Source organism: Lotus japonicus, chromosome 1 (genome assembly GCF_012489685.1).
Source record: "Lotus japonicus ecotype B-129 chromosome 1, LjGifu_v1.2".
NCBI classification, from domain to species: domain Eukaryota; kingdom Viridiplantae; phylum Streptophyta; class Magnoliopsida; order Fabales; family Fabaceae; genus Lotus; species Lotus japonicus.
Genome location: NC_080041.1, coordinates 90,365,927 through 90,391,384, shown reverse-complemented (window position 1 = coordinate 90,391,384; position 25,458 = coordinate 90,365,927). Strand labels below are relative to the sequence as shown.

General features: G+C 37.6%; 3 protein-coding genes and 1 pseudogene across 3 annotated transcripts; 2 read left to right on the top strand and 2 right to left on the bottom strand.

Annotated features, from left to right (window-relative positions):
* The first annotated feature begins 110 nt into the window (after positions 1–110).
* LOC130711545 (uncharacterized) lies at positions 111–1,511 on the top strand (annotated as a pseudogene).
* A 1,145-nt stretch (positions 1,512–2,656) lies between these two features.
* LOC130711537 (uncharacterized) lies at positions 2,657–3,469 on the bottom strand. The gene has a single exon (XM_057561211.1). The coding sequence runs from the start codon at positions 3,467–3,469 to the stop codon at positions 2,657–2,659; it is 813 nt and encodes a 270-aa protein (XP_057417194.1).
* An 11,464-nt stretch (positions 3,470–14,933) lies between these two features.
* Positions 14,934–16,822, top strand: LOC130727667 (tubulin alpha chain). Its single transcript, XM_057578866.1, has 3 exons — positions 14,934–15,158; positions 15,309–15,914; positions 16,011–16,822. The coding sequence occupies exons 1-3, from the start codon at positions 15,066–15,068 to the stop codon at positions 16,665–16,667; spliced, it is 1,356 nt and encodes a 451-aa protein (XP_057434849.1). The 5' UTR covers positions 14,934–15,065; the 3' UTR covers positions 16,668–16,822.
* A 1,163-nt stretch (positions 16,823–17,985) lies between these two features.
* Positions 17,986–22,038, bottom strand: LOC130727666 (xylulose kinase 2). Its single transcript, XM_057578865.1, has 11 exons — positions 21,881–22,038; positions 21,112–21,766; positions 20,870–20,958; positions 20,250–20,314; positions 20,005–20,060; positions 19,655–19,775; positions 19,476–19,550; positions 19,356–19,409; positions 19,170–19,261; positions 18,917–19,091; positions 17,986–18,361 (listed from the first exon to the last, which is right to left on the bottom strand). Exons 1-11 carry the CDS (start codon positions 21,937–21,939, stop codon positions 18,129–18,131), a joined length of 1,674 nt encoding a protein of 557 aa, XP_057434848.1. The 5' UTR covers positions 21,940–22,038; the 3' UTR covers positions 17,986–18,128.
* Between the last annotated feature and the right edge of the window lie 3,420 nt (positions 22,039–25,458).

Here is a 25,458-nt window from a genome sequence, read left to right as displayed (position 1 = left end):
TTACAAGATCAATTTACAACAAGGAAGAGATGAGCAAAATTCATGAAGAGTTGGTCCGTTCACTTACCGGCGAACAGAAGGCTGCGTATAAGAAGGTATTGGATGTCGTCATGTCTAATAAGGGAGGGTTCTTTTTCCTTTACGGTTTTGGTGGAACCGGTAAGACTTTCGTGTGGAACACACTGTCTGCCGCTGTGCGATCTAAATGTTTAATTGTTTTAAATGTTGCCTCCAGTGGGATAGCTTCTTTACTGTTGCCCGGAGGGAGAACTGCCCATTCCAGATTCTCAATACCCATCTCAATAAACGAAGTCTCCACGTGCAACCTTCGTCAGGGGTCGCCTAAAGCTGAATTGCTCCAAAAGGCGAGCTTATTATTTGGGATGAGGCGCCAATGATGAACAAACATTGCTTTGAAGCGTTGGACAGGTCATTGAATGACGTTATGAAAACAAGAGCAAATTACGGCAACGACGGGCCTTTCGGGGGTAAGGTTGTCGTGCTGGGAGGGGACTTCAGGCAAATTCTTCCGGTTATTTCAAAGGGAAGCAGGGCTGATATTGTGGGGTCGACCGTCACTTCGTCCTACTTATGGAAATATTGCAAGGTCATGAAACTGACGGTGAACATGAGATTACGGAGCGCCTCATCCTCAGCGCCTGCTGCAGAGATAAGAGAGTTTGCTAAGTGGATTCTTAAGGTGGGCGGCGGAACGGTTGACACCATCGACGAGGATGAGACCACGATTGAGATTCCGTCGGATTTGTTGATCGGACAGGGTCCCGATCCTCTTCTTGAGTTGGTCAATTTTGCTTATCCGGACTTAGTGGCGAACTTGGAAAGCGATTCGTACTTCCAGGAAAGGGCGATTCTCGCCCCTACACTTGAGAGCGTCGAGCAGGTCAACAACTACATCCTGTCAAAGCTTCCTGGTGTAGAGAGAGAGTACTTGAGCTACGATACCCCGTGTAGGTCGGATGAGGATTCTGAGGTTCACGCGGAGTGGTTCACCTCTGAGTTTTTAAACGACGTTCAGTGCTCGGGAATTCCAAACCACAGACTAATATTGAAAGAAAGGGTTCCGATCATGCTTCTACGAAACATAGACCAAGCGGGCGGTCTGTGTAATGGGACCCGATTGAGGGTCACTCATCTTTACTCAGTATATAATTGTTGCGACTGTTTTATCAGGAATCAGGCTGGGTAAAACTAAGTACATTCCGAGGATAACCATAACGCCTTCTGACTCCGGTCTTCCATTCAATTTCTCTCGAAGGCAGTTTCCGGTGACTTTATGCTTCGCGATGACTATAAACAAGAGTCAGGGCCAGTCCCTTTCTCATGTCGGTTTGTACCTTCCGAGACCTGTGTTTGCTCATGGACAGCTGTATATCGCTCTCTCAAGGGTGAAGTCTAGAAAAGGACTGAAGGTGCTCATTGTGGATGAGCAAGGGGTGGTTTCCACCTCCACGCGCAATGTTGTGTACAAAGAAGTTTTTGAGAACGTGTGAGCGGAAATTGACGCGCGTAATCGCGCTCACTACAGAGTAACTCGACTACTGTTTATTAGGCACCGTAAAACAGTCTCATTATATGTTTTGGAGAATTTGAGGTTTCGTTAACCAATCTTCTTAATAGTTAATCAGTCGTTAGCTTCGCATTTCAGACACTTCTATTTCATCTTTGTTTATTAGTTATTTAATTGCATGAATTTCAAACAAGTGATTCAATTTAAGACTTTTCCGCCACTATGCTCAGCGTATCAGACACTTCAATTTCATTCGTTGTTTAATATATTTTAAATAATCAACGTATTGACGCACGTATAAAAAAACGTATTGATTGATGTATCAAATACGACAAATCCGTCCACTAATATGTTTTGGAGAATTTCAGATTTCGTTAACCAATCTTTTTATTAGTTAATCAATCGTTTACATCGCATTTCAGACTCTTATATTTCGTCTTTGTTTATTATATTTTAAAAAATCAACGTATTAATTTACGTATAAAATACGACATATGTATTCCCCGTGCATCGCACGGGTAAAAAAACACTAGTTTATGTTAATCTACATTCTTTCTTAATATATGGAGTATTATTAAGTCACTCAAGTATGGGACTTACACAATGTGTGATTGCCGGTTGGGGTGGTTGTCTGAACCCCTAAGACCGAGAATTCAATTCTTAATATTATCAACAAAAAAATATATTTAATATTCACCACATCCGAATCAAACATTTAATACGACATAAGCTTATTTGTTAAATAAGTTTGGCCTATATTAAAGGTATGTAATTTATATGGGGTGAGGAGTTAGGTGATTATAGAGATAGCGTAAAAATTCTATAGTTTTTTTTTGAAAGATTTGTTATCAGTAGGATTTGAACCCTGAACTTGAGAAGTTTTGTTCCATCAAATTTCAATTAGGTATGTTCAGTTGTGTGGATTACAACACCCATATAATGAGACCACTCTATTATAGTAATTTGATTTAAGTGTAATTTTACCACAAAACTAGTTAAAATGTGAGGATTGAGTTCTCTACTTTTTATAATACTTCCTCATTACATTTTCAGTGAATGTGAAATTTTACCACATGTTTCTCACATTTAAGGTTTTTTTTTTTTACAGAAAGATGAAGCTTTCATTAATTAGGAATTCCCAAATCTGAGGAAAGAATACCTGCTAAACCAAGGGTACTCCTCCAAACCAACAAAACAATAGTTTGTCAAAGCAAAATTGGCCAAATAGTCTGCTTCCATGTTGCTAGATCGTAAGACATGAGACAAATTAAAACTATGAAAAGCACTAGAAATATTAAAACAATCAGAAACAACAGATGCTAGATAAGAGCATTGACGCCCATAGCTCTTCCACGCCTTCACCACCAGCTGATTGTCAATCTCGACCACCACCTCAAAGAATCCAAGGTCCAAAGAAAGCTGCAAAGCCCAGTGCAAAGCCATCCCCTCCACGACAGCGACAGATGACGCCCTTGGCCACCTAGCTGCAGCAGTAGCCAACACCTGCCCCCGAGAATTCCTCGCAATGAACCCAAAACCCATGAGCGAACCCACTGGAAAAGCAGCATCGACGTTTACCTTGATTTTCCCCGGGTCTGGAGGCTTCCACACTCGATGAGCTGACTCTGCCATCCCCCTCCTTCGAGCAGGACCGTGAGTGCCACCCCCCACCACCGCCACTTCCACCATATCCAATGAAGTAGCTCGAGCAAGCACCATATCATAGGGGTACCAACGACCCTCAAAACACCACATATTCCTCCGTTCCCACAACGCAAACAGAAGAGTTAGCACTGAATCAGATACCCACTCATCCATCTGCTTCAGCACCTGTGCAACCCAATTAAAGACCGTGAAATCATGAGGGCGTTGGCGAAAATCCAAAGACAAATGGGAAGCAAACCAGATTGGGGCAACCTCTCTACAGAAAAAAGAGAGCATGGGAACTAGTCTCCTCCTCCTCACCACAGAGAGGACATATCAGATCGACATCTACACCGCGTTGAGCTAACACCGTCCTCACCGGCAAAATTTCATGACAGGCCCTCCATGCAAGCTCCTTACACCTGGGGAGAGACTTTCCTTTCCACAAATCTGTCCAAGACTATGAGCTTGCCACCTGACCAGAACAAGAAGCACCTGAGCTTTCATTCTCAAGTATGAAGTTATATTCCGACTTGGTGCTGTAGCAACCATTCTCCTCTGCTACTCAAAATTGCAAGTCTGCTCCCCCCACCAAAGACAGCGGAATCTGTAAAATAAGGGACGCCTCATGAGGAACAAACATGTCTCTAATGAGAGCATAATTCCAGGTCCTACTACCTGGACTCAACAGTTGGCCGACCCGCCTCACATGAGAGCTGAAACCTTGTCCAGAATACAACTTGTAGCCTGCTGCCTGGGGAACCCATTGGTCCCTCCAAATATCAATAGACTCCCCCGAACCCACCCTCCAAATGCAGCCACGTTCCAGCACCCACCGAGCACCCCACACACCACTCCAGGTGTAGCTAGGACGCGATCCCCGCTTAGCCCCCGCCAAGGAGGAGTGGCGAAAATAACAAGCCTTATACACTAGTCCCCTAAAAAAAGGGTTGAACATTTAGAATGAGAATTTTGGTAATATTGAATATCTCTAAATGACACATTATATGTGGTCAAACAATTTATACATCTATGATAGACTCATGTATTATTTTAAAATTCAGGTTATGTCTAATCTAGTACTCCATAATTAACCATCATCCTAAATTTGGCAAAAGGCTTATAATTAAGTTAAATAAATTAGTTTATAAAACAATTGTTGGTCTTATTTAGTGGTGGGGGTGTAACTTGTTAGTGTAACATAGTGTTCAAGGCACAACAACAGGACGTAAAACAAATTAAAACAACAGCCATGACATGTCTGTCATACATAAATACAGGAAGGCTTCATTTATTGTTACCAACACATTTAATGATTATTTAACGATTGATTAATTACATTCATCAACCTTCTAACGTTTCTTTAAATGTACCATCCCTTTGTTTTGCATGTTTAATCAGATGTCGAACAAAAATACGTAAATTAACGAGAAGTAAAATGAAAAAGATAGTGTAGTTATAAATAAACAAAAATACTTTGCCTTAGCCGTTTTCTTGATGGCATTTTATCAAACAGTTTTTTAGTTCGTGAACACATTTTGCTTTGTCTGAACTGCCAAGTGCTCATTCGTGTTTGACAAATCAAACGAAATCCAGGGCAAAACAAGTCAATCATTCGATAGATCTACGATTGGATGATTTTGTACTTAATTGATTTACTTGAGATTGTGTTAAAGATATATTAAGATCTTTTTTGTGTTATGTATCCCCACAGGCCCCAGTATTCGGACACGGGATGCTTTTTCTTTCTTACATGTATCATCTTTTGATATAAAAAGTAATTTACTCTATAAGCATGGCAAGCTTCCTAAGCATGGCGAGCTTCGCAACCAAAAAAAGATATATTAAGATCTTTTTCGTGTTAGGTTCCTAAGCATGGCAAGCTTCGCGACCAACTCTTGGATCTCCTAGGTTATTTTTCATGTAGCAGGTTGATGCATATGAATAGTGGGTCTTCATTTATACCAACTATTATGCTTATCCTCGGGCGAGGAGTTCGACATTTGGCAATGTGCCGTTGACTTGGGAGATTTAAGCAAAAAAGATAATGAGGACCGATATAAATCTAACTCGGTGGCCGATGTTGTGATCAGGGTATGGATTGTACATCGGGGCCTTCGTTTGTCTAGCATGTTGCTTCCTAATCCTTTTATATTCATAGAAGGTGAAGCTTGGGTTGTATTAAAGTTGTAGTCATCGACCTTGTTGGGAGCATTTCAGTAGTCACATGTTATAAGTCAACAATCTTCTACCTGCATATCAAGTTTCTTGGATGATACCTTAAGTAACACAACTAAGTCAATTGCAGGTCAGGTGTAGAGTCATAAATTTCGATGTTGGTTTGGACAAGATATTTTGGGGTCGACCAGTCATAAACACACCAGAGAAGTAACCCCTAACTCTAGCTTTAAAAGTTGGCGATAAGTGAGCTATGTATGTTGAGTATACGACATGTATTAGAATTAAGTATGGTAAATCTTGTTTTTTTTTCGTCTTTAACAAATGTCGTCATTCATTCAAAAAAACAATTGTATGTTTCTTTCAGCAAATGTTTTTTTTTTTAGATTCGAACTTGTGCTTTCATTTTTATGAGAATCTAACTTACTTACCCTTTGATCAAGACATTGTTGATGCAACAAGAACAATATCAAACATCATATAAATTATGGTTAATTGTTAAATTAGTCCCTAGTTTTATAAGAGAGATTGATTTTAGTCAATCAGCGGAGAAATGACGTTTAATGACAATCACTTTTTATAGTTACTGACAGTTTTTTACCGCAATTCATTTTCCACCGAAATAATAAAATTAAACTCGCTAACAAAATCAGACACTAATTTGACCACTAACCCTATAAATTATACTTCATTTCTCATAACTTTCTCTCAATTATGTTCTCTATATTCATTTTTTTCTCATAAATTAAAGCAAACTCATATTCCAAACACAATTGATAGATATTTGGATCCTTAAGTATTTAGTTCTATATGGTTCGATTCAATGGTATATATATTTTTTAAAGTAATTCAATGGTAAATATAGTAATAGTTTATAGAAAGATACATGCTTACTTTATGTGATATTTGGGTCTTAAAATGATTAATCTCATAATGCAAGATGTGTTAAAAAAAACACAATAATAAACAAAGACCGTTTCTCTCACATCATTCACAACGTGTGTGACGGTGTGAGAGGAAGAGGTAATAAAAATCATTGGGCATTGCAATAAAAGTTGTTACGACACAATTGTGGGAAGGAGGTCAAAAATTCGTGTGACATTGATCTCACGTCATTTCACAGTCAAAATGGCCAAACAGCTGAGCAACCCCATTGTGCCACTCACCTTACTGTGTTGTCCACTCCTCCCTCCCCTTTCCATTACTCCACTATTTCCTTTTTTGTGTATAACACCAATGCAATGTAGATGGGCAATATGGCCTAGTGAGTGTCATCGTCTCTTAATTTAAATTTCTAATTATGGTTTCCTAATTACTACAAAAATTAATTATTGGATGATAAAATTTTACATAATCGGTATGCGGGAAAATGGATTTAACATAATTAAAATTTAAAAGTAATAAAGTCACTCGTTTATATTCGGTTAATGAGAGAAATAAAAGAAAGAGAAATAAATAAAGAAAAAGTTGAGTAAGGAAAAAAAGTGAGAAAAAAAGAAGATTTTGAAGATTATTTTGTACTATGAAATATTAAAAAGAAAAAGAAGATAGAAAATGAGATGGATAATAGATAATAATAAAAAGGAAAAAATGTTTTTATTAGAAGACAATTTTATCCATGTAAGTAATTACTGACGGTTAACATATCCAATTTTTAGCGGTTTGCTGCCACAAGTTACAAGATAAACTAGTGAAAAAAATATTAAGACTGACCTTCTCATTTCTTCGCAATTTGGGCAGATTGTTAAAATTATGTGGGTCTCACACTCACAAACTTTGTATGCGCTATTATGGAGGGAACCGAATGGTCTCTTCTTTCTCCACAAGTTATCTCGTCTTAATATCTTTCTCGTCAGACTTGCGTGTATGAAACGAAGCCTTAACCTTTAAGAACGCATCACTATTGTCAAACCCTTAACTTTCACCGCAAACAGATTGTGAATTCAATTTTAGTATGCAAAATATGCAAATGGGCAATCTTAAAATTTGGTTAGTCACACAACACCACACCATAACCCTCTTTCCACTCATTGAAAAATCAATTATATTTGGGTGAGCATATGGTATTCACCACCGACCGACAACAATGACTAATATGTTCGTCTCGAATGTTCGTATCAAGTGATAAACGGCCGGTCACAATATGTCCTCAATCAAATTTTTTTTTCTCTTCATATTTAAAAAATGCAAAAAACAAGACAGGGACAGAGAGAGAAGATGGGGAAAAAAAGGTACAGTTGTGCATAGGAGAGACAAAACGATGAGTATTACCAGAAAGATGAACAAAGAGAAAGTTGAGAATGGCCTTTCACCGTCCATCCCAAAACCCCAATGCCTCCTGCAAAATCTCCTCACTCCAACCAATCAAATTCCCCATTTTCAGACAACAACAACACCACTCTCCTCCACACACTCTCTCTCTAAAATATAAAATCCCTAGAGAGAGAAAGCGTGTTCTGTTCTGTTATGTTGTCTACCAAACCAGACAAATCCTACAGACACTAAAACCATCAAGCCAAGGCCCGTTTCTGTTTGCAGCAAGAAAAATGGGTGGTGTCACGGTGGTGGTTCTTATCTCTTCTTCTTCAATGTCATCATCATCATGCAATGACCCTTATGTCCTTCCCCACAAACAGGTACCTGTTCACCTTCCTTATGTAAATCCAACCTCGTTTCTTTCCATTCACAGATGAGACAATGTAGCTCTCTCCCTCTTCCTCTTCCTCTTCCCTTCCCTTCACTGCGTCCCCAAAGGCAGACAGGATGGAGCCAGGCATATATATATATATATATATATATATTCGTATAAATTTTGTTCCTTTTTTGGATTTTCATCAACAACACTTGTTTTCTTTTTCTGGGTCATTTTCTGTTTTTCGGTATCATGAGATTCAAAGGAAGAAACAAAGAGCAGCATACAACTCGTCATCGATCATGGGGTTTTGTCATCTCACACTAGAATGAATGTCAAGGATGTTGAGTGAGGATTTTCTCAATTTAGTATTGAGTTTTCACTTGTATGTATCGTTAACTGTTGATGACGATGATGATGATGTTTGTATGTTTTTCTCCATTTTTTTAATAGATTAAATTGTTTCATGAGCTTCTCTTCATTTTCCCCTTTTGTGTTAGTTTTTGTCTCTGTATTTTTGCATTGTTACTTGCTGTGTTTTTCCTTTAGGGTGTAGAAAAATATATTTTTTTTGCTTCTGGTGGTTTGTTTAATCCAATGATGGATTTTATGAAATTTCTATGAAGTTAAATGATTTGTGTAGCTCTCAGTGTGATTTCAGAGCAAGCGAAAAGTCACTGTTTTTACTGTTTTTTTTTTCTGTGGGAAGTATGGTACTGGAAGAACGAAAAAGGGGAAAAAACTATTTTAATCCAATGTGGTCCAAGAATGTCAGGGAGCATTGTGTTATTGAAATGCTTGGTCACTGTTCCTCACTTTATGCTTCCCTGATGTAGCAGTTGCAGCATGATTTGACTCTAGTGGGGCTTCTATATATTTTTATATACAAGTATAAAACTTGGTGAATTTGTTTGATTATGATTGGTAGTGCATTGTCAATGAGCATGTTTTTCCTCTTCATTAGTGGATGAACATATTAGCCTCCTTAAAAAAGTATTCAAGATCTCTAGAGGGAGACTCACGGGGATACAGTGATTAGGTCAACGCCTTCATAAGGAAACTAAAAAGGTTTACTTTTCCTTAGCTGCAAATTTATTGAATTGGTTGTTAACTATTGCTTTCACCTTTTTCATTCTCTTTTGGTCTAATTTCACATTGTTTAGTAGTCCTTTTTCTTTGGACTCCTGTGTATGTTTTTATTCCGTCCACACATTCTATAGTATATATCCCATTCATTCTTTGTTGAGGCAATTGTTTGCATCTTGTTGTACTCTTGTTGTTTTAGCATAGAGACTTGTACATATTGTCAATTATAGGAACAGGAATTTACATTTTCTCCTCTTATGAGTTATGATTAATGTGCACTCTGTCAAACGTTTGAACACACATGCATATTCATTTTGGAAAAGAATCTTCCTGGATTATTAGACTAGAGATTGGATGAAATTTGGGATAACTAATTACGATGATGTTTTCAACTTAATTCATGTCCTAAATACATTTGCTCCCTTTTCATTTCATTTCTTCAATTTTCTTAATTGAAATGTGTTACCATGTGTGTAGTCTACCACAATTTTAGGACACCTTGTCCTTTAATTCACCATTTGCTCCACTTATTGTTTATATTTTTTTCAGATCTTTTTTATATGTTAGGTGAGTTGGTTGTGTGGTCTTGTTTTATCAGTGTTAAGGCTGGAAAGCTGCTAGTCCCCATTTTCCATGATAATTTTTACTTTAAACCTTTTTTTTTATAAGCAAAAACTTTGAACCTTTCTATTATGTTATGAATTTTTTTTACTCTATTCAATCTTTATCATAATAAATTGACTAGATCATCATTTTGCATATTGTTGAATTAGGGTGCATTTTCTGATACTGGATGTTGTACCTCTTCATTAGGCCAGTAATTCATGAATTAGTTGGTTGTTTTAATAATTGCATTTGGACTCTGTGTGCATACAATCTGTATGACAGAGGGTTCTGTGGTCCTGTTTCCTTCTTTTAGTCTAAAAAGAAGAAAGGTTGGGGTTATGACCATGACCTTGGCCAGAAAATGGTTTTCACTAAGAAAGAATTATCATGTCTATGCATCTCTTTAAAATGATGTATAATTTTTCACCCTGTTGGATGCAGAAGTTCTCTTCCTCACCAAATTAGTTTCCAAACGTTCTTAGTGCCATGGCATAAGTAACTTGGTAATCTATCATATACTAATAACATCACTATTTGTTGTGTTTTTTACTTCTGTGTTTGTTACATGTTGAAGGTTTTGTGTTTCCAATTATTATGATTTCATTACCTTGAAACTTTGGTTGTGTTCTGGGAATGAACATTGAGGGAGGGTATAGTACCTAAGGGTAGAGAGATTGTGCTAGAGAAAGAGAGTCAGAGAGAGAATGCTGAATTTCATGTGTTATTTTATCAAATGAGCCCAAAGTCCCCTACAATTGATAACTACCTCCTATTTATAGAGCTTGGGTACTACCTATTGGGCCAATTGGGCCTCCGAGATCAAGGCCCATCTGAAGGCCAGGGCCCCGCCCCAGGGCGGGATACATGCTGGGCGTTGCCCCTCTAGGGGCTCGCCCAGTCCAGGTTGTTTATCTAGCCAAAGCACATGATATTTGACACTGTTTCCCCATTCCCGTATTCCATTAAAATTTGGTAAATTAAAACTTGCATGTGGCACAGAAAGACCAGCAAATTTGCAGTGATTTCCGTATAAATATTAATTTTTTCTAGTGCTATAGCACATGGAAATGAATGCAGACCTTGTGAATTCTATTCATGTAATAATGTGTGTTGCCCCTTTAGAGTTTAGAGTTTAGAGTATTAGCATTTGCATTTTCTATTGTTGAGGAGTGCTAGCAAAACTCTCATTCCAACACTCTTATTTATCCGATGAAATTTACCTTGGTCCCACTAATTTGGAAATGAGAACTACATTTTAGTGGACTTTATATGAGTTTCAATAAATTGATGAAAAATATTGGAAAATAGAAAATGAGTGTTGAAGTTTGTGTTCATAGCATTATTTTTTCATTGTTTGTTTTGAATTAAGTAAGTAGCAATGTAGCATGCTGAAGGAGCCTCTTCTCCATGTGAGCTCAAATTTATCTCCATGTACTTTTTTTTTGGGTCGAAAAATATTCGCTACATTTATATGGTGATTTTTTTGTAGCTGTTGTGCAAGTCCTCTTTATTTCGGGCGTATCCAAAGTCATGGGCCGGTCCAATTTCTCAAAAATGTTTGCTAAACTCGAACTTTTTGTAGCTCTAAAAAAGTTCTTCAGTTTTTATACAAAAATTCTTAACACCCCCGTCCAAAAACAAGTAACAAGTAGTAAGTTTTGTTTAGAATTTTTAGATGAACTGATTTTGAAAATTTGATTTTAAATTCTTATTTTATGCTTGAAAATGTGATTTTGTTTAAAAATGATATTATAAAAGATTTTGCCATTATGGTAAAACGAAGTCACTTTTATTTAGCTCAAAGGGATCCATTGCCGACATTAGTCACTAATTCTCTCGCCATGATACTCGTATTAAGTGGTAAATATGATGTTCATGAAATGCATCCATTTCTTTGGGTGAGAATCGAACCATCAACCTCATGTTAAAAGATGAATTAGCAAATGTTACGTCACACCTCACACTTAAATGAAATAATCACTTTTAGATTATTGATGTAGAATATATATATATATATATATATATATATATATAGAGGATGTATCTTATGAGAAAGGTAATCTTATGTGAGAAAATAAGAATAAATCATGACCGTTAGATCTAATCATCAACGGTCAAGATTAAAACATTAAGTCATGTGACTTTTTTAAGTGATGATGTGACAATCACATGACCATTAAATTCTTTTAATCTTAACCGTTGATTGTTAGATCTAACGGTCGTGATTTATTCTCATTTTCTCACATAAGATTACTTTTCTCATAAGATACATCCCCTATATATATATATATGTATATATATATGTTAAAGTTTAGCCAATCTCATTCTAAATTAAGGTGAATATAATGAGAAAAGGGTTGTCTAAAATGTTGAATTTTTTTTCACTTGTCTCAATATTTGGAATTGAATTTTGTTCAGCATATAGTCTATTTTGATAAATAAAAGCAAGTGTCAAACATGTGGTGTGCTATTTACACATTTTATCCATCATTTTCTTTGAAAGTTTGTCTTGCGTATGTAGTAATTTTTTGAAAACAAAATTGCGGCTTTTGTACCCTAGTAGTATAGTTTTTTTTTGGAAATTACAGCTTTGGGGTACTTTTTTATTTATTTACCAATCTAGTATAAATCGCCACTGTCAGTGGCGATTCTATTTTTTTTTTTTTTAAAGAATCGCCAATAGCATTGACGTTTTCTTTTTTTTTTCATTTTTTATATAAATCGCCAACCATGTTGGCGTTTTCTTATTTTTTATTTTTATTTTTTCTGACAATCGCCAACTATGTTGGCGTTTTTTACCTTTTTATTTTTTTTTAAATCGCCCACACGTTTTTTTAATTTTTTTTTAAATTACTAATTAAAATGGTATTTAATCAATTGATGCTCACACACAATTTTATGTCATTGCTCACTTTTGCAGCACTTTGATAATAAATTATTTGGTCTACCGGCAAGTTCTCGCCTAAGCTGAGGATTTGACATGCAATTAGGACCTGAGTAAGATGGCCAATACTCTTCATCCCCAACTAAACTATGTAATGCATATGTTTATCTTTAAATATCGGTTCAAATATTTATGATTAAAGTGCTGCAAAAGTGAGTAATGACACAAAATTGTGTGCGAGTATCAATTGATTAAATACCATTTTAATTACTAATTTAAAAAAAATTAAGAAAACGTGTGGGTGATTTAAAAAAAAAACAAAAAGGTAAAAAAGCCAACATAGTTGGTGATTGTCAGAAAAACAAAACTAAAAAATAAGAAAACTTCAACATGATTGGCGATTTATATAAAAAACGAAAAAAAAATGAAAACGCCAATGCTATTGGCGATTCTTTAAAAAAATAAAAAAAATAAATAGAATCGTCATTATCAATGGTGATTTATACTAGATTGGTAAATAAAAGAAAAAGTACTTCAAAACTGTAATTTCCAAAAAAAAAAAACTATATTACTAGGGTACAAAAGCCCAAAATTGCGGCTCAAGTGTTATTAGTACCCAAATCCTATGATGTTGCTTAAAAAGATCATATTCCATGATTATGTCCCCACATACTACAGGGTGTACTGCCCGTTTTCGTCCCAACAAAATGCAAATAATTGAATTATTCGGTACATCGAACAAATAAGCAATTCAAGTCATACATCATACATAGTCGTTGACTTCCAAATTAGAGCATCTTTGGATTAACATTGGTAGATAAAACTCACTTAAAATTTACATGTAATTTTGGGCTAGATGCATTAAAAAACTTCCAAATTAGAGCACGATGCATTAATAAACTAACTATTGCATAGGCTGTGTCATCGTCTTTGGAATCAAGTTGTAGTAATAAAGAATGTGAGATTTGACAATAAACCTAAAGTATTGTCGTACATAATGAGTAAAACCAGATCTGAATCCCGTGATCAATGACTCAAGTGTGGTATGAGAGCTACAACTTGTCAAACCCGTCTCATATGGAGGTGGACCATATATAACGACCAGATGTAGCCTGAGTACAGAGCGATAAGATGGAAAGAACAATGGGCTCTATGATAAGCATACAATGTCCAATGGATGACATTGATTGTGATGTATAATGTATTGATACATTTCATTGTTGACGTTGAATCACACATTCCACCTCCCACATTTCCACTGTTTGATACCATTTGCTGTTGTTATCTTACACTCTTCACTTTCACCAGGGTCGTGCATCATCCACCATCACTCACTAACACCCTCCACTATAGTCGTCATCGACTATCATCCACAACCATAACCTTTCATCGTTGCATTACCATTGTTTTTTTGTCACCATTTCCACCAATGCAACCCTCTAGCAGTGCCGCAAGATTAAAAAGTTAATTTTGTGGCTTACTTACAATGTATCATACCTTGAAATTATTTTCATTTGCAGCACCATCGCCTCCTCCACCATAACCACCACCACCACCACCAACCTCCTTCCTCCACCGCTATCGCCTACCGCTGTTAACAGTAATAGACAAAGTTAACAATGTATGTCCAAACATTAAAATGATAACTTTTCATCAGACATTATCCTATCAAGCTTACTATTATCAGAATTTATACCATTAAAGGGACCTTATGCAAACCCTCAAAGTATTTTGTCACCTTTTTTTTTTTTCTCATTTGGAGGGGTGTCACCTCTCTTTTTTTGTTAATAGCATTTTGTCTTCTTTTTGAGACACAAATAGTGACCTTAATGGATAGTTAACTCATCAAAACTCAGGGCCCGCAATAGAAACGTAGGGCCTACCTCGTGTTTGATAGCCCACCAGACAATTATACAGCATGTAACCAGAATCTGGGCCCATCCTCACTTGCAAGTTGCAATGTTATTCTTCACCCTCCCCTTACCAATGAAAGAAAAACGCGAAATTAAAATACACGAAATTTAAAATTTAAAATAAAATTGCCTAAACTAGAAGGAAAAAAAACGGCTGAAAAAATAAACACCAGTAGAAGATAAGAACGAAAATCAATGGCATTTCCATGAATTTCGGTGGGAAAATGTGGAATCAGATAAAAATAAAAATGAAATGAAAATTCAAAATGGCTCAACGGTCACATGCGAGGGAATGAGCGTGGGCCAGGTTGGCAAAACGTAACAATAACAATTCAAAATTCGAAACCTAACCTCGCTGTCAAACAACCACGCTCAACTTAACCTAACCATAGTTAGCAATTCTAACCGTGCATTTCAAAATTAGCCTCTCTTCTCTCTCGCTATATATAACCCCCTCAATTTCTCATCCCTCTCACTCAAAATTGAAAAGAGAAAAGGCGTCTTAATAAACGCCACTCTCTGATTTTCCCATTCCCCTTTCTTTTCCATTTCTAGGGTTTCATTTTCTTTCTTTGTCCCAATTTTCCCGAGAAAATGAGGGAGTGCATTTCAATCCACATTGGTCAGGCCGGTATCCAGGTCGGAAATGCCTGCTGGGAACTCTACTGCCTCGAACACGGCATTCAGGTACCAATTCCTGCTTCAATTTTTATTTTCATTCCCAATTTTCCCGAGAAAATTTGATTATTGTTGTTGTTTGTTGCTAGATCTAGGGTTTTACTCTGTTCTGGATTCTGAATCTTATGAATCTGTGTTTGATTTGTTGTTTTTCTTCAGCCTGATGGCCAGATGCCGAGTGACAAGACCGTCGGCGGAGGAGACGACGCCTTCAACACCTTCTTCAGCGAAACCGGCGCCGGAAAGCACGTTCCACGCGCCGTCTTCGTGGATCTGGAGCCAACCGTCATCGACGAGGTGAGAACCGGCGCCTACCGCCAACTCTTCCACCCTGAGCAACTCATCAGCGGCAAGGAGGACGCCGCCAACAACTTCGCCCGTGGTCACTACACTATCGGTAAAGAGATCGTTGATCTCTGCCTTGACAGGATCCGCAAGCTCGCTGATAACTGCACCGGGCTTCAGGGATTCTTGGTGTTCAACGCTGTTGGTGGTGGTACCGGTTCTGGTCTCGGATCTCTTCTTCTGGAGCGTCTCTCTGTTGATTACGGCAAGAAATCGAAGCTAGGGTTTACTGTTTACCCTTCCCCTCAGGTTTCTACATCAGTTGTTGAACCTTACAACAGCGTCCTTTCAACTCACTCCCTCCTGGAGCACACCGATGTCGCTGTGCTTCTTGATAATGAAGCCATCTATGACATTTGCAGGCGCTCCCTTGACATCGAGCGTCCTACATACACCAACCTCAACCGTCTTGTTTCTCAGGTCTGAATCTAAATCTTGAAATGTTTTTCAATTCATTTCAGTTTTTGAATTTGGATTGTGTTCAATTTTCTGAGTGTTTTGATTTTGATTGTGCAGGTGATTTCATCTCTCACTGCCTCTTTGAGGTTTGATGGAGCATTGAATGTTGATGTGACTGAGTTCCAAACCAACTTGGTTCCATACCCCAGGATCCATTTCATGCTTTCCTCATACGCCCCTGTGATCTCTGCTGAGAAGGCATACCATGAGCAACTCTCCGTTGCTGAGATCACCAACAGCGCCTTCGAGCCGTCTTCCATGATGGCCAAGTGTGACCCTCGCCATGGAAAGTACATGGCATGCTGTTTGATGTACCGTGGTGATGTTGTTCCCAAGGATGTGAATGCTGCTGTTGCCACCATCAAGACCAAGCGCACCATCCAGTTTGTTGATTGGTGCCCAACTGGGTTCAAGTGCGGTATCAACTACCAGCCACCAACTGTTGTTCCTGGTGGTGATCTTGCTAAGGTGCAGAGGGCTGTGTGCATGATCTCTAACTCCACCAGTGTTGCTGAGGTGTTCTCCAGGATTGACCACAAGTTTGATCTGATGTATGCTAAGCGTGCTTTCGTGCATTGGTATGTGGGTGAGGGTATGGAAGAGGGTGAATTCTCAGAGGCTCGTGAGGATCTTGCTGCTTTGGAGAAGGACTATGAGGAGGTGGGTGCTGAGTCCGGTGATGGAGAGGATGTTGACGGTGATGAAGACTATTAGGATATGGCTATGTCTATCAATGTGTTTGGATTTGTGCTTTTTTCTGTTTTCTGTTGGGACAAAAAATTATGTTTGTTTGCTTTATCGTGAAGTTGTGGTGTAATGTTTGTGCTGCTGATAGCACAATTGTTTAATCAACTTTTTCATTTCTGCTAGTGTTTCCATGATTTCGTTCACCCTTTACTTTTTCGGTGCTGTTTTCAAATTTTAAGTTTCATTCATGAACGTTTTATATTCAACATGACTCCCTAATTGATTTAGAAGAGCTACTTACTGCTCATAAGGGGTTAACATGACCATTGCTGGCTAAGAAGAGCAACAATTGCCCAATTATGTTTACTAATTTATCACTGAAAAATAAAATGCCGTTGGGTGTGAATTGCCTGTGTCTTGTGTAACAATCTTCACTCCGATCTAAGTTCCTTGTAGTCCTAAATATTTGTCTCAACATAGGCACTTTTTTTTTATGTAGTGCAATCTCGAGCGATATATATATGTAGAGTTGTAGATACGTTCATGCCAAAAAGTAAAACTTGTTCATAATTCAAAACAAAGTTTATAGGTCCCCTGCCCCCCTATGTTTTAGACAATTTATGATCGCGTTGGTCACTATCCTATTGTAGGTTAATGTGATAAATTTGGTAGTGATGAATTAGGCGGAGTGATGAGAGGAAAACACGGAGGAGTACATGTGAATGTGAGGGTGTTCAAATTTTTTGAAAAGGATTAAAGGATTCGCAACTTTCGTCTCATACTAATCAGTATTTTCCTTTGTCTATATGATATTTACTAATATTTCGTTTTCATTTTCACTATACTAATGTAATAGATTTTAACATGTTGACTTTATCATAAATCTACGTTGAGTTCAACAGAAATTCAAATTGATAACTAGAAATAGCAACCTAATTAGATTAATAGTAATACATAGGTTTCATGTAAGGTTTTAGAGTTCATAATATATGCCAGGCTGTTAACACAAGCCATGTTTATTTTCAGTTTGGTTTGGCTTGGTAATTAGCAGCCAAAAGACAAGAAACACATCCATGTGAAGGAGGGGACAAGTTTACAACATTATAAGGCATAATTGAGAAACCACTACTCATAATAGAAAAATTCTAAAATTTAGGAGGACATGTGCCATGTATCTGTCCAGTGTTACGGCTTGATTTCGGTTCCTTGTAGACATGACAATCATACATTCACACAAGGAATCTGAACCATTTGATCATATATGGCAGAAATAAGTTTAAGATGTTCAGCCTTGCGAATTCCTTATCTTTAGTGAATCCAAATTCGTTAGAGCTAGAGCTATAAATAAGATAAATTTGTAATTATTTTGAAACTTCCATACTTGAAAGTAATGCTTAAACTTTTGGCATCACTTTATTTTATTCAGTGAGCTCAAGGTAAAAGTTATGTCTGTTAGAGTAAAAAAATAAAAATAGCAACATAGGTATTTCAACAGCGTCCAAGCTTTTGGACGAGACGATTCTCTATCTCAATTCTCTTTTTCATGTAAGCAGCATATTTGTTAACCAGTTCTTGATCCCCAGCATGAACGGAAAGTTTGCAGCTCAGAGAAGTTTTCTCCAATTTGTCCATGTACATATCTGATATGGGTAAAAACCCTCCCTTCTTGTTGCAGAGCCATCCATGAGCAGCTCTCAATGCAGCTCCAAGAGAAGCTGAATCTGTTACAAGTTGAAGATTTTTTATTTATTTATTTAGTTGAGTCTATCTATCACCTTCAAATAAAGATATCAACAAAATCATTTGTTTTCATGAATAAGAAAAAGAAGCTGCAGGCGAATATGAATATAGTCCACTTATGATGTATGACCTACCAAGTGCTGAAATTTAACTTTTCATTAGACTAATGGGAAAAACAATGACCAAACTTTAGACGACTTAGTCATAGAAGCTCTAATATATCATGAACCAACTATCCCAAAAGCATAAGCTATTGGATAAAAAGACACATAATGATACTAACACATTCGTTTAGAAAAAGGAAAAACTATAGCTACATTGTTTCACCGAAATGTAGTATACACTTAAAACACAATAACTTCAGGTTTGAAAAGGAAAGATATTATTTCTTCATATTTCATTACAAGAATCTACAAAAGGGATAAGACAAAATTCAGAGGTATCAAATGTAACAGGGTAACATGTATGTAAGTGGGTTAAACAAACTTTGTCATCATTAATAGTGTCTCATGCTGAGATTGCCAAATTTTGCTTACCAGGTCTTTGAACTGTATATACATCACAGCCAAAAATCGAAGCTATGGAGCTAAGGATGTCATGATTTGCCGAAGCTCCACCAGTGGCTATGATTCGCTTTGGAGGAGAAGGCATGCCAAATCTTTCAGCATGAGCTCGCATTGAGAGAAATTGGCCCTCAATTAACGCCCGGACCTGTAATTTAGACTCTTGCTCAAAAGAAAGTTCTATTTTATAGGAACTACCTCAATGGATTATCATGCATTTTCTAACCTCAGATGGAGGATCAAACTCTTCAACTTCCTGTTCCTTCATTGCATCCAGTGCGCCCGAGAAATTTTCTATAGCGTAGCGGTGGAAACCAACTGGGACCATAAAAAAAACTCTTAGCAACAACATAAGCAAAGCCGATTAATATTCAGTACAAGTGATTTAGTAGTGGGCAAGTTAAACAGCCACCTGGAAGAGGAGGAAGAATTTCATGCTCCTTGTAGTAGAAACCTAACTTTCCACCTATTAACAATAAAAGCAATGTTAGATCAGAGATTGGATACATAAGAGGAGTTTTGTGAAACCTACCATTTAAAGGCTGTGTTTGCTGCAGAAATTTATTGAAAACGTCCCAAGATTTCTCTGCATAACGATTGCGCACATCTGAAATATGAAATAGGGCCAGTGTTAGAAACTGCAAGAACCATACATGCATTGTGTATGCAAACAAAGAATACATGTGCAGATAAGAATGATGGCAACAATACCTTCTCGGGTAAGGGACCCATTTTTGTATACTAACATAACCATGTAACCTTCTGCATCAACTGGATTAGGGAAGACATGTCCCTCTAATCCTGGATTTGTATCTTTAGTGATCATAAATACCTGAGAGAAAAGGCCCAATGTTTATAAGCAAATGCGAATGTGTCAACTTACATTGAAAAGGAACTTCTAAACTAATATGTAGAGCATATAATGGGATTTAATGATAAAATAGTTTGTATTCTTCCATTGACAACATCTGCAGCTACTGTCATCTCCTAGGTTAACCACTAATAAATTAGAGCAGACTAATAGAGGTAAGGCAACTTAACATTGCATATATTAAACTTACAGTGTCACTAGTGCCGAGACTGATGGCAAGATCCCCTGGAATATTTAGGGTCAATCCTGCAGATCCAAAATGATTAACTTTTTAGATGAGCAGGAAAAAATATAGATTGTATAAAGGGCTATAAAAAAGTCATTGACATGAAGATGGCAGCAACAACACAACAGGAATTAAGTTTTCGATTATCCAAAAGAATGTACAAAATTAGAGATAAATTGTGGAATATGTTAATGAAGAAATTCTGACACCTGCCACACTGTTAGGATTGTCTCCTGACCACTGAACAACCGAGCAATCCTTATTAAAGTTATACCTAAGACCAAAGAAATACACTTCAGCCATCAATCCAAGTATTATAATGTAGCTCATGCAACAGATAAATAGATAAAAAACCATAGCAGTTTTATATGGGAATTTATAGAAGATTTTCCTGTACACTCAATTTCCCATGGAGAAGATAGACCACTTCAGTTAGTAGGTAGTTGTGACGCAATTTCATATCCTTATATATAACATATGTCCAAACTTATTGCAAATAGCTACCATATAAATAACTTGCATCATATTTTACTAATCGAGTATGAGATACTTAGAAGCCTGCAATTGTTGGCAATTGTTGCAATATGGGTGACAAAATATTTGAGAAACAATGTGTTCATAATCATTTCAAATTTCAAATAGGGCAATATCTCATTGTACAATTAAACATCAAGTCCATCAGATAATATTTATTTGGCTCTCTCTTCCTAGGTTCTATGTCAGTACATTACAAATCTTGTCTGAGAAATATAAAATTCATTGGAAACTGATAAGCTTTCTTGAGTTTTCTTGTATTGCATGAGACTATGAGAGACAAAAAAAAACAAACCTCTCTACAAAATATGGAGCAATTTTCCCAGCAACAGCATATGCAGGGGCTAGGTCTCCAAGCTTTGACTCCAAACCAGGGGCAGTTGCCTGCAACAACCCTTATTAGGATTCAAATATATATTGGCTGAACAGAAACTTAGGAATAATACAAGGCACTAAACCCATAACCCCACTTGGAGGTGCATCAAAAACCAAAAACCAATTCAATAGGAGTTTAGGGAAGTAAAGAGCATTATAAACCTCAAGTGCTACTTTAGACCAAGTCTTCTTCTTTATGTCCATCAAATTCATGCCTCCACCATCAGAATGATCAATAGCAGCATAAGCCCCAATCAAAAGAGATGCCATGAATGAGCTAACAAGCGAGATCCTTTCAGTGCTATCATAAACTTCAGGCTGAGTCTCAAATATTTTCTTAATCTGGGGGCCAGTAAACCTTTCATAAGCACGCGACCCCGTGACTCGAGCAAGCTCCAATGCTCCCCCACAAGCACTCTCTATTTCCCTACACTGTTTAGTAGTGCTACAATCCATCCAAATTGGGGACTCCTTAATGGAAAAAGCACTTTCAAGCTGACCTAACAATGGCTTCTTAGCATCCAATGAAGACAAAATCTGAGAACTACCCTTCTTCCAGTAAACACTACCATGCTGCTGTCCACTCCCAGAAACAGCAGCAACCTTAGAAAAATCAAAATTTGAATTTGATAGCTTCTGAAACATGAGGTCAAGAGCTTCCACCCACATCAATGTGGGTGAAACGATTCTGCCATTGCCAGAAGGATCTCTGTACACCCCATCTTTGGTTTTGTAATGGGGCAAGTCAGAATCGAAGTGAACAAGCTCAGACGCAACAATGGTGAGGTTGGAGTTCAAAACGGTTGCCTTCAACGACCTTCAAAGGGATCAAAATTCAATCTTTTTAATAAAAATTCAAACTTTTTTTAATTTAATTGCATGAAATTGAAACTGAAAATAGCGATGCGATTGCTGAAAGATGGAAACTTACTGGGTTGAACTGTCGAATCCGAGGAAGTACGAGTCCGGAGGAAGAGAGAATTCGGCCATTGGAGAGAAACCGCTTGAGTTCAGTGCTGATGCTGAATTTTCGAAATGTGAGAGGAGATGAAGGGGTTAAAATTTTACTTGTGTTATTTATAATTATAATTTATAATCAAGTTTTAAAGCGATGATTTTGGATCGGATAAGAACAAAACAGCTAAGTATTATTTGGATAAAGATAAAAAATTGGGTTAGGTTATCTAATGATGATGAGCTCTTCTCTATCTCTAGTAAATTAGTAACAAACTTAACTAATTCATCTGGTTTCAAAATATATTCAATGGATGTTATAAAATAGATTCATAGAGCCCGTTACATAGTATTAGAGTTAGACATGATAGTATTATACTCCATAATATTAGTCTTGATTATAGCGGTGACACTTTAAAAAAAAACGGTGATAAAATGAGCTTTGACCGCAAGGTTAGCCCGTTCAGCCCACTTTTTGACGCATTAAATTGAGATTTGAACCCTTATTTATAAATTATGTTTTGTTCCGGTATGAAACCTTAGACTTGGGCTAAACAAACTGAGAGCAAGCGAAGTAAATGAAAACTAACGAAATTGCGTGAAATGATAGGTCCCCTGCCACTTGGGCGGTGCCTGTTATTTATAGCTTGAGTTTTGGTCCGAACGAACCATGGGTTGCCCGGCCCATTAAGTATACAAAATTATCAGCCCAAGTGGCTTAGGAATTGGTACGCCCATGTTAGACCACAAGCCCACAAGACACTAAGACTTAGAATAAGACGAAAGTGTCTTTAATCAGCCCACAACCTTTATAAAGTAACTAAAATGGGTGTATAAATCGTAACATTTATTTATTTGGACAAAAACAGATAACAATAATCACATCAGTCTAACTCTTCTTGTATTTCCTTTCCTTGCGTGTTGAATCAGCTGGTCAAATCCCTTTACCTGTCACTTCCTATGCCTTTACTGTGGCAAGAGTCATCATTGCTTTTACCTGCCATAATTACATCAACAAAATATCTACAAATATTTGGGAACTTGAGCCATAATGTTACTATGCGTCTTCAGAACCCACTAGCCTCATCATCAAAGCAAACATAAATATGATTAAACAATTAAATTCGCATACAAAGAGTCATATCCATCTTTGAAACGTCACAACTGCTGGACTAAATTGTCCCTTCAATTGAACTTGACCACAAATCGCATCCCTTTAAAATCAAATCTTGGACCAACGTGTCCTCTGAACCCAATCGTCAACTCTGTCCTTTAAGGGCACGCATGAAACGGCGCGTCCACTTAGCATTTAATGTCGGCATTAATTCACCCTTTCAACCCACCTTTTCACCTTTTCTTACCCCTCTATATAAAGTCCCAAACTTTCCCCTTTTCTTCACACCCTCACTTTCACATTTCTTACTCACATCATTCTCTTTAATCACTCACACCAGTAGAACCTTTCTGTTTCCCTACCGAGTCTGCTCAACATTCAACGCTTCTCTCTGCACTCATCATCAACATTCCCAGAAATCGTCCAAGCTTCCATCTTTCACAGGTAAACTTCACCCTCTTTCCTTCTCTAATGTCTGCGTTTTTAATTTTGCATTTGAACTTGAACTTTTAGCCTCTTATGAACATCTTATCCTACTAAACCCAGAAACCTAACAACAATGTGCTACATTTCCACCCAGAAATTCAATGTTCCACATTTCTACCCAGAAATTCAAACCTGATTTCCCTCTTCATCTCATATTTTGAAACTTTTCCTTTCAGGAACCTTTAAAAATGGCTACCAAACGTACTCGTAAAGAAGCTTCTGCCTCCACCACTCCACCTTCCGCTGATTCTCTATGGGTTTCCAGTAAAATCAAAAAACAATTTTCTAAAACTTGTACCCCAAAGGCTGTCATTGATTTAGTTACCAAATATAATTTTAGGAAAGATGGCCTAGATGCCCACCTGGACATAATTCCCTGCGCCCCTGATGAACCATGTTGTTTTGGGAAAACAGATGGTCAAGGGCGAAACTTCACCTACTTATTCGAAAGTTTATTCTCCGATCTAAAATACGACTTGCCATTCTTTGACTTTACCTTCTCTGTATTAACCCTTTTGAACGTTGCCCCCACTCAGCTCCATGGCAACGCCTGGGCTTACTTAAAAGCTTTTGAAGTCCTGTGTCAAACCTTACACATTATACCCACCAGCAACAAATTTTTTTACTTCTTTGAAACATGTGGATGAAATGTGAGAGGCGAATATGTCTCACTCGCCACCGCTAGGGGTTTAGGATTGTTCACCTTGTACAAAAGCCATTACAAACACTTCAAAGGCAAATTCTTCAAACTTCGCGAATCTGATGCTTGCAAAGACATATTTTACTTTGCCGATGGAAGCCCAAAATTTCCTTTCTATTGGACGAACCAATACGAGAGCGTCATCAAAATTCCCGATGATGCTCTTACCCCAGAGGAACTAGTAGATTGCAAACTTCTATCTGGCCTAGGCTTAAACCTTAAAGATTTATGGTTGCTCTCTCTAAGAATGCAGTTGATAAATACGTTGGTAAGGCATCTTAACTTATTTCGCCCCTTCCTTAAATTGTATAAGAAACCTTTCCCAAGTTCTAACTCTTGTTCACTTTTTTACAGGAACAATGGCCCGCCTAACTGAAGAAGACATCCTTCGATTCCGCCGCGAACAACAGGCTGCCCGCGAGAAAAGAAACCCCGCGAAATCTGCGGACGAACATGCCACCAGCCACTCTGGTACTGAGTCGGGCCGCCCCGCAAAGAAGAAAAAGAAGAATGAAGATCCTGCCTCTGTCAAAAGCAAAGCCTCGAACCAAACCTCGCTGGAAAAGTTCATGAGCAAAGGCGAATCTGCTTTGGCGAACAAAGGTTGTTCATCAAGCACACCACCCCTTTGCTGGAAAAACTTGCTGAAAGAATTTGAGGAATTATCCTCAGATGATGTAACTTCAATTTGGGACTCCAAGATTGATTTCAACTCCCTGGTGGAAACAAATCTGGTGTTCGAGGCGGACCGTGATAAGATGAGGAAACTAGGTTTGAAGGAAGCTTGTCAAGCCATGATGACAAAGGGCTTGGAGATTGTTGCCATCTCCAAGATGATCGACCTTGAATCCGCCGGATTCGATGGTCTTGCTTCAGCCAAGCTTGTTGAAGAGAAGGAAAAAGAAATTGGAAAGATGAAGGCTACACTCAAGTTGCTGGACAAGTCGAACAAAGCTAATGAAAAGAAAGCCGCGGATTTGGCTTTAGAGCTAGAGAAAATGAAGAAAACCTCTGACGAAAACAATGCTTCCATCCAAGCATTGAATGAGGAAAATGAAAAAATTAAGGCTGACTGCGCTCAATTGACTACTGTGCACAATCAAGTGCTTGAAGAAAATTCCCAGATGAAAACCGAAATCGCTGATTTGAAAATTTCTGTTCTAGATCAGTTTGAAGCTGGCTTTTCTAAAGCAATTACTCAAGTTACTTTCCTTAATCCTGACCTGGCGATCAACTTGGCGGGAACAGACCCTTA